The 13534-nt window shown below is 41.6% G+C and overlaps 1 protein-coding gene across 8 annotated transcripts in view; it reads right to left on the bottom strand.

Annotated features, from left to right (window-relative positions):
* The window catches only part of fanca (FA complementation group A), a 35690-nt gene that overhangs the window by 13662 nt on the left and 8494 nt on the right, over positions 1-13534 (bottom strand). For 6 of the 8 annotated variants that reach the window (XR_003593947.1, XM_028005604.1, XM_028005611.1 and 3 more), the window contains 15 exons: positions 12768-12863; positions 12628-12687; positions 8727-8809; positions 7282-7342; positions 7157-7206; positions 6983-7053; positions 6626-6715; positions 6295-6547; positions 5946-6045; positions 5468-5631; positions 5292-5388; positions 4979-5182; positions 4220-4293; positions 1004-1132; positions 511-598 (listed from right to left, as the gene is read on the bottom strand). Coding sequence is in view for 7 of the 8 variants with exons in the window: in XM_028005604.1 (XP_027861405.1) it covers positions 511-598; positions 1004-1132; positions 4220-4293; positions 4979-5182; positions 5292-5388; positions 5468-5631; positions 5946-6045; positions 6295-6547; positions 6626-6715; positions 6983-7053; positions 7157-7206; positions 7282-7342; positions 8727-8809; positions 12628-12687; positions 12768-12863 (1620 nt within the window). In the remaining variant the exon portion in view is untranslated. The remainder of the gene's footprint in view (positions 1-510; positions 599-1003; positions 1133-4219; positions 4294-4978; positions 5183-5291; positions 5389-5467; positions 5632-5945; positions 6046-6294; positions 6548-6625; positions 6716-6982; positions 7054-7156; positions 7207-7281; positions 7343-8726; positions 8810-12627; positions 12688-12767; positions 12864-13534) is intronic. The other 2 variants (XM_028005628.1, XM_028005618.1) reach the window with 2 other exon arrangements.

The following is a 13534-nucleotide window of genomic DNA, read 5'->3' as shown; positions in this document are numbered from 1 at the left end:
CCTGCATGTCAGCGTTTTGTGAAAGATTAACGGTTTAGTAATTTTTCTGATGTGAGATGATTTGGAGTTATGTACTGTTATTCATTGACTGGAGTTGTTTTCTGTCACATCTTCAGTGAAATGAATAACAGAAACATGTATAGAAGAAGAAACCTGCTATTAAGCGTGAAAATGTGTAATCTTTGTTTTCCAGAGTAAACTCTCCTTTGCTGCAAAGAATAAATTCAGTTTGTCTTTTCAGCATTTTCTTTATGTTAGAACTCCTTAAAGAGTCTACTGGCAGATATTACTGATGGAGGTTCTGATCCTGTGGGAACCGACTGCAGCGCTTCGTCTTCAGAGACATAGATATTTATCATGTAGACAGACACACAGGATAGAAATATTTTTCAGACCAGAAACTTTGCTAAATTAACATTATTTCAGTTTTTCACAATTGAAGCTGCTCTGAGGAGCATGGAGTTCTCCTATGTGATGCTAACTGTGAGCATCGTTAGCCGAGTTGCTAACCTGTAATCTGGACAGCAGGTCCGGCAAACAGGTTCCAGTTCCAGACGATCCTGGAGAAAAGTCCAGGTTTTCCAGGTTCATCTCCCTACTAACATCAAATAAATTAATGGCAACTAGAACAATCAAATTACTGAAGAAACATTATAAAATATGCATTTCTTTCATTTTGAGCGTTGCAACATCTTAAACAAACGAAACCAATAAGCTGCCGATATTCATGATAATGTAGAAATTTTATCGCAGATGTTTCAGACTCAAACTGGAAGCTTCAGGAACTCCAATAATTCATTGCTGCTTTGTTTTAATCTCAGAATGACGTCCAGATGTTTCATCTCTAAGTTTATCTTTATTCACCTGGAGCTTCAGGTCCGTTTCTGATTCCAAAAAACAATAAAAAATATTCTGCAACCTTTAAAAAACACAGCAGGTCATTAACTATTTCAGGTTCAGGTTTGTGACGAGTCGTGAGAGAAGGTTAGAGTGTGGCTGGCACCTGGGTGGCGGCTCCATGACGGCGGTCAGCAGACGGGAGCAGAGCGCCCTGGGGTCGCCACCACAGCCTCCCTGCTCCTCTGGCCGGGGCAGATAAAGCTCCCAGCAGGCCCACTGCTGGTACTCCTGCCTGCAGGGAGACAGACAGCAGAGCTGCACTCAGACGCCTCAGTGGTGACCTGTGGTTTCCGTGGCGATTACGTGTGAAGCTGCAGCGCCGCGCATTCAGAGGTTTCTGAAGCATTCCAGGAAATTATCAGAAATTACTGATGCAAGTAATTTAAAGACAGAAATAAAACTTTACAATAATAAACCAAACTCTGTTTTAGCCATGAACCTGACGGTTTATCAGGTTTATTGTTGTGGATGATATTGATTATTTCTGGGTATAAAGAATTAATCGATATTAATCAATAATTGGGAAACAAACTAAATATTGTAAACAGAAACATTTGTGTTTATCAAATAGAAATAGTTTAGTTAATAAAGCTTCAAAAGTGAGAATGGAAAAGTTATTTTTTATTTTTTAACTGAAGCTGTTTGCATGGAGTTCAGACCAGTACGGAGCCCTCTAGACCAGTGGTCCCCAACCATTTTAGTCGCGTGGACCGGTCAGCCCTTCGCAATTTTGCTGCGGACCGGGGTGTTAGGGCCAACCCCCTGGTGGTTTGCGGCGGTTACGTTCCAAAAAGAACCGCGACAGGCGAAACCCGCGAAGTAGGAACCTTTAATATTTTTTACAATTATTATACAATAAAATACTCCATAATACATTGAAACCAAAGAACAAAACCTTTTTACAGGCCCAAACATTTGTTTAACAAATAAAAAGTACTGTATAAACTTTTTTTTTTTTTTACAAATAACTACTGTACTGTAAAATAATAATTTTAATATGAACTGAAGGCGGATTCCCTGCCCGAATTGCGGAGATCAGCGCCGCCCCACCGCGACCTGAGTTATTGGATTAGAACGGGAGAAAATAAAAAATGATTATGAAAAATCAAAGAAAACAAAGTACAGTAGGACAAATACTGACTCCCGTGTATTTCACTGCTCTCTGACTGAGCCGCTGCATCCTGACTCCGCTCTGTAGCGGTTTTTTCTTCTAAAGCCCGCGGTGCAGGTGGGTTTCTACGAGAGAAGAACATAGTTATCGGTTGTTGTCACTCTTTTTTCTTCTGGGCAAAAAGATTCTTATAAACCGACATGCCACCATCGATTATGTTAAATATGACAGGCTGTTTTACGTAGGTGTACATATTAAACCGCAACGTTGTTGACACACAGGTAGAGAAGAAGCAGAGAGACTGTTTAGCCAATCAGAATGCAGAACACAATGCACAATGCAAATCCGTGAAGCAGAGAGACCGTGAAAGGTGAACCGCGATGTAGCGACGGTTCACTGTACTCTGATGTTTTGTTACTCATTCTGCTGCAAGTTGGCTCAATTTTGACACGCAAGACGTAACCAGTAAAAATCCGGTTTAGGATTTTCAAAATAAAAGATCCAGAAGTAGTTCATTATTTCTTGCGTGGCCCGGTACCAATTGGTAGGGTAAGCCCGGTGGTTGGGGACCACTGCTCTAGGGGACATGGGGATTTTTTTCTTTTGCGTTCCCTCGCAATAATCTACTGGTCAGTTATGCAGCATAATTGAATCCTGTAGCCTTTCTTACGGTGGGCGCCGTACTTTATGCTTTAATATAAGGTTATGTGAGGTTTTTCCATGAATCTTAGTATCTTTTTGTGAAATATCTGGAGTTTTATATCTTTCTTTAGGATAGAAAGGCACCACAAACCTACGATATAAACAGAAACTATCCATAAGTAGGAAAGAAATAAAAACACATTATAATTTGGACTATTTCTGAGTTATTATCGCGGGTAATAAATCATCTGACAGTTTTGATTGTGTCTCTGTTGTTCTAGTCTGAATGGTTTAAAGAGCTGCTTTCAGTGCCGCTCCATCTTAGCCTTAACAGACATAAACATGCAGTAAAAAATAAATTGATTTTCAATCAGTGTTTTTTGCACCAAACAGTTTTTATTATTAACAAGTTTTCACTGAGGCTCTGTAGGAGCCTTATGAATGAAATAAGTCATTATTGATATGACAGGAGCAGGAGGCTTTGACACTTAGGTGTGTCGACGTGGGCGTGACGTCACCAGGTGTGAATGGGAAGGTCACTGACCTGCTGGCTTTGTGTGTATGAGGAAGCGGTGAGCGGGGCGGTCAGTCCTTGCAAAGTTTGGAGCCTGATCATCAAAATGGAATAAATCGATAATTGTGACAGAACAAAGAAATGATCTGGACTTGGTTGATAAACGGACAGGTTAGATTCCCCGAGTTAACCCAGTGCTGCCCTTTACCATCATTAGTTTGTCGTGTTTTTAATAATAAAAACTTGTTAATAATAAAAACTGTTTGGTGCAAAACATTGATTGAAAATCGATTTATTTTTTCCTGCATGTTTATGTCTGTTAAGGCTAAGATGGAACTGAAAGCAGCTCTTTAAACCATTCAGACTAGAACAACAGAGACACAATCAAAACTGTCAGATGATTTATTACCCGCGATAATAACTCAGAAATAGTCCAAATTATAATGTATTTTTATTTCTTTCCTACTTACGGAAAGTTTCTGTTTATATCGTAGGTTTGTGGTGCCTTTCTATCCTAAAGAAAGATATAAAACTTCAGATATTTCACAAAAAGATACTAACATTCATGGAAAAACCTCACATAACCTTATATTAAAGCAGAAAGTACGGCGCCCACCGTAAGAAAGGCTACAGGATTCAATTATGCTGCATAACTGACCAGTAGATTATTGCGAGGGAACGCAAAAGAAAAAAAAATCCCCATGTCCCCTAGAAGGATCCGTAGACCAGAGATATTCAAGTATAAAGTCATTTTTAAAAGGAATATTAATGCTGTGGAGCGGTCCAGTTCAAGTCCAGACCTGGTTCTGGTGGAGGTCGCTACAGATTAGGGTGATGGTAAGGAGGCTTTCCATCAGGAACCAGGAATCTTTTCTGAAGAAAATTTTTAACGTGATTACCGAGATCAAAATAATTTCCAACATTTTTTAGTTGAAATGTGAATAAAAACGGGATTTAATTGTTTCCAATAGAGGTCACTGTTCTCTGATTTCTCATTTTATTATTTGTGATGAACAAACTTGTGGATGATTTTAAGGAGTTTCTAATCTCACCGCTCTGCGTCCGACAAAACATCTGAGTTTCTCTGGACTCTCAGCTCTTCATGCAGCCACTCTGAAAAACACAACTACACACAAACAGCAGATATTAAACATAATTAAACATTAATAAATCCTTAATAAAGTAATTAATATAACATTTCTAAGACCATTAATAAAACATTAATAAACATTATCCAGTCACAATCAGCAGATTTAAAACTTCATCTTCAGATGAATAACCAGTTAAAAAATTCCCATGAATAAAGTGAGTGGACCAGCTGGTTCCGACGGGTCCAAACGTTCAGCTGGTTCCGACGGGTCCATGACTGCCAGGAAAATGTCCCCCACATCATGATACCACCTATTTAGTTTCACCTGGTTCTGACCCGATCCAGCTTGATTGGACCAGATCATGTCTCTCCAACCTGGTCTGGTTCCGGTGCTGCATGCTCCAAGGGTCTACAGGTTCCGCAGAACCCGGTCGGAACCAGTGGGTCTCTGAACTTCTGGACTCAGTCGCCCGTTCTACTTTGACCTCTGACCTGAGCAAGACATTCTCCTCCAATCAGCTCATTTGTTCCTTCACCACATGAACAGAGATTATAATCCAGGAGATTAACTGATTCACAGTTCATCAGTTCACAGCCCGGCTGAGCCTTCATCATCCTCATCATCGTGTCTGAAACATTGAACCTGCTGGTTGGATCAAAACACTGAAGGTAGGGAATCTCTCCAGCTGAGCAAAAAGAACCTGATCCAGATTGATCTCACCTGGTACAGCTGCAGTTGCTGCAGCTGCTGGAAGGCAGCGTGTCTCCACAGATGCAGCACCGTCTTTGTCCAGCTGGTTCCATCAGTGAAGCTCCACAGCAGAGACGGACCGTCCCCAAGATGGCCGCCTGTTGGACCGTCTCCCCCCTGTCCCTCTGGACGTATCCTGGCCTCAGGGAACAGCCTTGGGACCAGGAACAGGAGCTGGACAGAGAAACGACCACTGATGAAGAACGAGGGAGAGACAGAGAGAGGTGGAGAGAGAGAAACAGAGAGAGAGAAAAACATAGAGAGAGAAAAACAGAGAGAGAACCTTTTTATAGAGGCTCCTGGGGACAAAGTCCTGCAGTCGCTGTGGAGACGCAGACTGTCCTCTGCAGAGTCCATAGGACACAGCAGCCACAGCCAGCCTGGGGACAGAGAGAGCTGCTTTAATACCCAGGATGTAAACTGGGAGGTTTATTGGTTTCACTGGTTTTCAGTTTTCACCTGACAGAGAACAGCATGCTGCTCCGACTGCCGCTCAACACGGCCGAACCCAGAGCCTCTTCTACCGAAACCGGACCCGGCTGGGCCGGACCCGGCTGAGCCGCCTGCAGGTGGACGATGAAGGCTGCCAGGCCCAGGATGTGAGCCGGTTTCAGAGAAGCTGCCTGAGGACAGAAGACGGGGTTAACCCTTTAACAGTCACCATGACAACGTTCCCAAAGCAACCGTCGAGGACGCTGGCGTCATCATGGCAACTGAGGGGTTAATCTTTGCAACTGGTTCGATAGAAAACTATTACTAGATTAAGGTGAACCTGAAGAAGCCAATCTGTTTTTGCAGCTCAGCTGATTCGACTATTTTTCATGAAACGTCTTCAGACGATATTTGTTGTGAATTGCTTTTGTCTAAATGAATTGTGTGAGACATCCATTTATTGGCGGCGGCCTGCCTGGCTGAGCTGTAATCTGGATTACGGTACCTGTCGGTTAAACAGATCCTTCAGTCTGTGGATTACACTGGAGAGAAGCTGCCGGTTATCGAGCAGCACGCAGACGAACCTGCTGCCCCACAAACTCTGTCTGAAAACAGAAACAAATCAGAAAAAATAAGGAATTTCTGATCAGAAATTGAACATTTCTGATCGAAGTTGCTTTTCCACGTTAACAGAAACGATTCTTATTAAATATGATTAACCCCATGTAGTTTCTGAAACATCGACAGAAAACTATTAGTACGATATCACTGCAGATCGATCATCTGCCAATAATCACTTCAAGCAGCAATTTGCAGTAAATAAAGCTTTTAATGTGAAAGTCGCAGGAAGTCACCTGTTGGGAGGATTTCCTCTGGAAGCGACCAGCAGACTCTGACAGAAACTTTGCAGAATTAAATCAGCCACCTGAAGATCACAACACAAACGCTTCAGAACCGCAGACCCAACATGGTCCAGAACCAGAACCAGGTTTACCTTCAGGAGGAGCTCGGGCAGCAAGGGGGCGGCGGCCGGTCCAACCGGGTCATCAGAACTGGGACACACGACACTCAGGGTGTGAGAAATCCTGGACAGCTGGGCCAACGACTCTGAGGGACCAGAAGCGGGTTAAAGGAACAGAACCAGAACCGGGTTAAAGGAGCAGAACCAGGTTAAAGAACCAGAACCTGGGTCTCGTCCTGCTGCCAGCAGTTCGGTGAATTCCTGCAGTTGCTCCTGCAGAACGGCCAACGGGACTCCGGGGCGCCGAGGGCTTCCTGAAACATCACAGCAGATCTATGAGCCGCAGATCTAGTCAGCGCTGAAAGCCGATTAATTAATAAACTGTTGGGAAAATCAAATCCAAACTAAGAAACTCAAATCAAACATCAAATCATCTCTGAACATTTAAAAAAACCCATTTCATCCAAATTTACTGAACTGAATTTATGATTTAATATTTATTACTTCTAATCCTAAATATTTACACCCGAATTGATGCCGCAGTCAGAATGAAGCTTTAAAGAATAAATTTTATTGTTTACCGCTCTGCTGTCTTCGCTTCTGACAGGACTCCACATACTGGGAATACCGGGCAGCTGGGATCTTCTCTGCTCTGCACACAACAAACCAGTTTGACTGATGGGAATCTTCAACTCCCAGTGAACCACGAGGAGAAACGCTGGATCATCAGTCAGTGAAGAAAAAGCAGAACTAACTGTTTCAGAGCTTCAATGAAGTTCATCCGAGCATCGGCTTCGAGAGGAAGCTGGAAGGACGAGAAAAATCTGCTCAACACACCAAAGGTTCTCACCGCTCTGACAAACACACTGAAGGTTCTCACCGCTCTGGGCTTCAGCAACGCAGGAAGGAACCTGGTTAGAAAGTACGGCCTCCGGAAAATGCTGTGGAGGGAAAAACTGCAGTCAGTGTTCTGGGATGTTAGCTTTAGGTGGAAGGAGATTTTAGTCACTTTGTCTCGAATCGTTTGATGTTAACTCTTCGTAACTTTATTATGTTTTAGTCTGGCTGTGCTGGTCAGGTCAAAGGTCACGTCAAAGGTCAGAATGACACCGAGGGTTTTAAATCGCTCCATGAAAGCTTCGAGGATCCGACTGCATCGAGTTCAGCTCAGATTTCTAACCAGGAAGATTAGACCATTCCATGAACTGCTGCGTTTTCATTCTGTGAACATAAATACTTTAATAATAAATATTTATCAGAATAATTTAAATTCCACTGCTTTGCAGTGTCGCCGTTATCGTCTGTAGTAACTGGGTCAAACAGATCTATGAATAGAAATAATCCATCTTTAATTCTAGTTGATGGGAATAATCCAGTTACTTTACAGGGGCTGGTTCTGTGCGATCCAACGTTTCTGATCATGGCGTTCTCTCATTTCCAGTTCAGTTTTTCTACGTCTGGCTGCGACGTTTCCATGTTCTAATCAGTCGAGTTTATTTGTCCCACATTTCAGCAACATGGTAGTTCAAAGTTCATTACATGTACTTTGTAGAACTGGATGATGTAGAACTGGGTGGTGTCTCTATCCTCCTGGTTCTAGTCAGAACTCCAGCAGCAGCGTTCTGGACCGTTGGTTTGTCAGTCAGACCTGTGAAGGCGCTGCTGCAGGAATCATGGCTGCAGCTGATCAGGTGATTGTTATGACCAACTGGAATCTATCCGTATTTTGCCAGCCAGTAAATTTGATCTCGAACGGCGTGACACTCCCTGCAGTCAGAGTGAACGCTAACGCCGACTAAACAGGCAGAAATGTCCATTCGTCTTACGTACATTAAATTCTGTTTTCCATTCAAATTTACAGTTTTAGGAAAACCTTATTACGGTTTTAGACCTGCACCTTTTAGAGGGACTCGGTGCAATAGCAGTGATGTTCCCATGGTTACGGTGGGTAACCATGGGAACCGGTGACAGTTTAAAGGCAGGCCTTCTGCAGTCGGACTGCGGTTGAATCCACCATGTCGATAAATACTCTGTATTTTTATTACTATGGTTAATCATGTTTTTTAAAATATTGTAACTGGGACTAAAACAAATTGAATTAATGATTTTTTTTTACCATTAAGGAAACAATGTAAAACAACTTTACTGATATTTGTGCTATTCTGAATGTTCACTAATTCCAATCCGCCGTCGATAATAATAAATTAGTATGGAAAAGTGGCTTTATGTTTCCTACAGTTTTAGGACAAACCTCTGACAATGAGGTCTGCTCAAATAAAATACTCAATAATAAATAGTATAATATCTATAACACAGGTGACTCACCTGGCCTCCATGACTGTTGCAGGGATCCTGCCGCTGCTCTCAAACAGACACACAGCTTTCTCCACGTCCTGTGCAGCCTGGCTCTGAGTGGGGAAACATTAACATAAAATTTATTTCACCAAAGTCTTTGTTGCAGATCTGATGTGGATCTTTAGAGTTTTTACTACAAGGAAACTATTTGTTAACTTCTCATGTAAAAAAAACCCCACAATATAGTTAAATGTGTTGCATCTCTGTTTTCTAAGTTTACATAAAATTATTGGCGTTTCGACAAACTGGTGGTAGATCTGAGGAGAAGGACCAGGATGCCAGTGACCCCTGAACCATCCCGGGGGTCAGAGTGGACATGGTGGAGAATTACAAATATCTGCGACTCCACATTGACACAACTGTCAATCACTCATATATACACACATATACATATGTAAAATAAACTATCTCTTATGGTTATATTTGTGTTATTAATATTTAACACCCTTGATGGAGTGGCTTGTCAACAAATAAGTAATTTCCCGTTGGCGATCAATAAAGTATATTTTATTCTATTCCTTTCAAAACAAAATGCATCAAAGAAGAAGATTCCTGTCAAAGTTGGGCTTTTTATTGGCAACAAACTGGAAAATGAATTCCTTTTGGCTGATGGAACGGTAGAGAATACTCACCCCTTAAATAATAAACGATTGTTTTATACATTTCTAAAACCTGATGACAGATTGTGAGCGATTTCCAACACCGAGTCACTGGGAGGTGACAGACCATCTAGACCAGTGTTTCTAGCTCTAGAGACACCTGATCTAGATGTTTTCTGCTTTAACCTGATGGAGATGCTTGCAAAGCAGCAGCCTGTTAATCAGCCATCAGACAGAAAACAGGATTCAGTTCCTGTGAATAAACCTACGCCACTCTGATCAGAACAAGAAGTAACTGAACTCTGAGTCAACTTAGCTCTGAGTTATGTGATCATATAAAAGCCTTCATCAATAGAAGGCAGACAACGCAATTCAGAGAAACAGCAGGACAAAATTACAAATGATGGGATATAGAAAACATCATAAAATATAAATAACGCAATACTGTCACTGTGAAGTAGCCAGAGCTAGCAAGTTAAAGTGTGAATGTGATGTGACAGAATTAAAGTTTGAAAAAAGGTAGGTGATTTTATTTGAACAAAATATTAATGCTCTGCATTTTCACTTGCAGGCAATAAAGAACAAAGACGTTTAATGTCTTTAATGTTTAAAGATGATTGTTTTAAGAAGGTGATTAGTAAATCAAACGTTATTATAACAGATTCCATCAAAAATGACTAGAATCTGTGATTAATCCCCTAACTTTGCAAGCTTGAAATATAAATATGTATGCAGTTGTGGTTGTTTCCCTGGACAAGCCCCTCCCCCTGCTGCACTCCAACCAATCACCTGATTTAAAGCAGGTAAAGTCTCCCAGCGGAACTTCCTCCATTACAGTTATACAAGTAGTGGCAAAGTTGATTCATGGTGGGATAAGGTTATTCTCAGCATATGTCAAAGTACATCATGTGCCAGATTACAGCTTGTACAGTTTAAAGTAATAAATAGAGTTCCTTCTGAAAATCTCGACTAGCTAAACTTTTCTCTTGGATTCCAGTCCAGTGTGACAGACGCCGGACATCGCCTCGCAACTTAAGTTGTACGTTTTTCTTCTGCCCAAGCTTACAGAAATTTTGGAGTACTTTCTTCTCTATACTCTCAGGGTCCAAAGAATCCAGATCCAAAGTTTTCCACTAATTGCCATTTTTTTCCAGTTATCACCACTAACCTGCCCCCCCAGCAGGGGGAGATGTTGGCTTTCTGTTCTCTTCTGGCCAGACGCTGTATTTTATTCTAAAACCTCCTTCTACATCACAATAGCTCAATACTGTAAAAGCATTTTTGAAGGTAGAACAAATTTCATCAACAGTATTGTGGAGTCCCTCAAATCTCTGCCTGCATCAGGGATAGAATGATGCATCATGAAGGCATCGTTCTATGCAGGATGCCTTCATGAATAGAAGATGTTGAATAAAAGTTTAAACATTTATTCACAATGCCAACCCCTTTTTTACATTTTATTTATTTTTTCTCTTTTTTGTTATGTCAGTATGGTAATTTATGTTCATTAAGGGAAAAACATTTCAGAGAAGTTATGCAAGTTTTGCAAAACATATGTAATGTCAATAAATGTACAATCTCCTGTTCAGGGCCCAACCGGTGTGAGATATTTCATTTTCTAGTTCCTGATGCCGCCCTGGGAAACTGCCCACATTAAGCCCATGTTCAAAAAAATGCTTTAATGTCTGAAACCAGACATGTCTGATGATTCTCAGGTTTTAACTTTCATTAAGGTTCAAAAGAAGCCATTTTGTTCTAAACATTAATTTAGAAAAGTTTCTCTCCGTTCATTTCCTGAAATGGACCTTTTGCTGTGGCAGCTGAAGGAGGAACAGCTTGTCCTGCTCTCTCCCGTCTTTACTGATAACTTTGCCTGAGCTATTTTTAAAGTGACAGTTTTTATAGTTATATTTACATTTTCGACATCATAACTGGATTACTACAAACCGAAGGACTGGGGGATTTTCTTACTTTTATTTTTACCTTACTTTACCAACTTCATCTCCAAGTTGAACCAGGACAAAATGCCTCCGGCCGACCCCAAGGACATTAGCAGTATTATACAACGACTTCAGTCTATAGAAATGAAGATCAAACAGCTGGAGGTGAACTTTGAGATCAACGCTAACTGTGGAAATCAGACAACTCTTCCTCAAATCAACAGAGAGGTTGTACGCCTCGCATCAAGCAGCTCACCCTGGAACGCTCTGGGTGCCAAGCCGAAGCAAAAGTCTCACACCGCAGATCCGATGAGGCGACTGACAGGGAGAACCCCTCACCTGGACGAATCAGCGTGGCCGGCTCTGAGCCGAAACCCACCTTCAACCTCAACACCTGCTCCACCAAAGAAAAACAAACAAGCAGCTGCAACCAAAACGGTTCCACCGACCCCTTTGTCCGCTCCCAAGGACAGAGCGACCAGCCCGGGCCTCAAAACATTCTGACTCTGTGGGAATCCCACTGAAAAACAGATTTTCTGCACTCCAGCCTGAGCCTCTGAGTGAAACCTCGCTTTCAAACATCAACAATGAGGCAAGACCAACACATCCACCCCCCAAAGCCTCAAAGGACACAGCGGCCACCAGGAAAACGAAAGGTATGCCAAGAGTGCTTATTGTTGGAGACGAGGCAGTAAATGGAATCAGTCACGTTTGCAATCCCAAGAAAACGAGTGATTTCTTTTCCTGGTGACACTGTATCTGATTTAACACAAAAAGTTATCTCTCTAACCACTGATCAGCCAGATATTGAGACTTTTGTTTTGTTGCTGTCGCAGAAAATGTTCACCTTTCGCTGCCGTTCGTCGAATCGTAACGCTGATAACTCGGCAGCCTAAAAGAGGCTTTTAAGCTGAAATAGTCGATTAATCTGAATGACGTGATATTAACTCGGTAAAATGTTCAGATTAATCGCATGCGACAGCACGTTAAAGTTGACAACCCTAGTACAGACATATTAAATACAAAGTGTGACAGAACGGTGGACTTCTTTTACCAGTCGTGTGTGTCTGACTTTGCAGCAGGGCTGGCCACACTTTTCAGAAAAGTTCAAGTCACAAAGATCTACAGAAGGACAGCAGGGAGGCTAAATAAAATTGACCTAAAACTAACCTTTTTGTGCTTGATGACAACAACATCAAATATAAAGGGAGTAAGTTTAATAAGAAACACCAGCTGGGGATTGATGGAGACGGCGCTCTGCTAATTAGAAGCTCATGGTGTTAATGTGAGCGATTCACATCAACAGTTCAGGGTCCTGCTGGCTGGAAGTACCTGAAGTGAAGCACCGGCAGCAGAAACATCTTCATACAAACCCATGTCCTCCACCGACTCCTGCAACAACACAGAATAATTGTTCTGTTTATTAAAATCACCTTCAGATAAAACATTTCAGCTCAAACTCATCCTGCCACCTGCAGGTCGGCCAGCCGGGTCTTCGCCAGCGTGACGTACTCCATCAGGAGGCTGCGGTGTTTTGGAGGCACAAACGGAGGGTGAAGAATATGAACCTGATATAAAAAGATAACTGTCAGCTGTGGAAGGTCAAAGGTCACCCTAGTACATGAGCAAACTCCACAGTTAGGTTAAAATGAATTTTTCACTAATTACTGCTACAGTTGGTGCATTTACAACTCTAAGGCAGTGGTCCCCAACCACCGGGCCGCGGACCGGTACCGGGCTGCGCAAGAAATAATGAACTACTTCCAGATGTTTTATTTTGAAAATCCTAAAAAGGTTGGGGACCGCTGCTCTAAGGGACTCAGACTTCAGTCATTTTATTGTTTTAATATTTAAAACATTTTAAATTATAAAAATGTGTAATTTTTTATAACTGCTTCAAATTTGAATGGCTTCAGATCTGAAACATGACAACATTTTCTGTCATTGCTTTGAAACAAACTTTAGCCTGTGTAAAGTTTTTATTTACAAGAGAATTGATATAAAATCCTGATCTTGATTTTCCTGAAAAATGACATTTTGTGATTTATTCCCAAAAATATTAAACAGCCTTAAATGGAGGCTGTTTAATATTTAATGATGGGAAAATAATGCCTGGTTTTAATTACCTCAATATGTTCAAAAATCAACTGACATTAAATGTGAGGGTGACTCCCACTTCCTGCTGCCTCCAAATAAATAAAATAACTAATGTGAATAAATGTGCTCTGTTCATTCAACA

The sequence above is a fragment of the Xiphophorus couchianus genome, chromosome 2 (genome assembly GCF_001444195.1).
Source record: "Xiphophorus couchianus chromosome 2, X_couchianus-1.0, whole genome shotgun sequence".
NCBI classification, from domain to species: Eukaryota; Metazoa; Chordata; class Actinopteri; order Cyprinodontiformes; family Poeciliidae; genus Xiphophorus; species Xiphophorus couchianus.
This window is presented reverse-complemented; position numbering and strand designations above follow the sequence as displayed.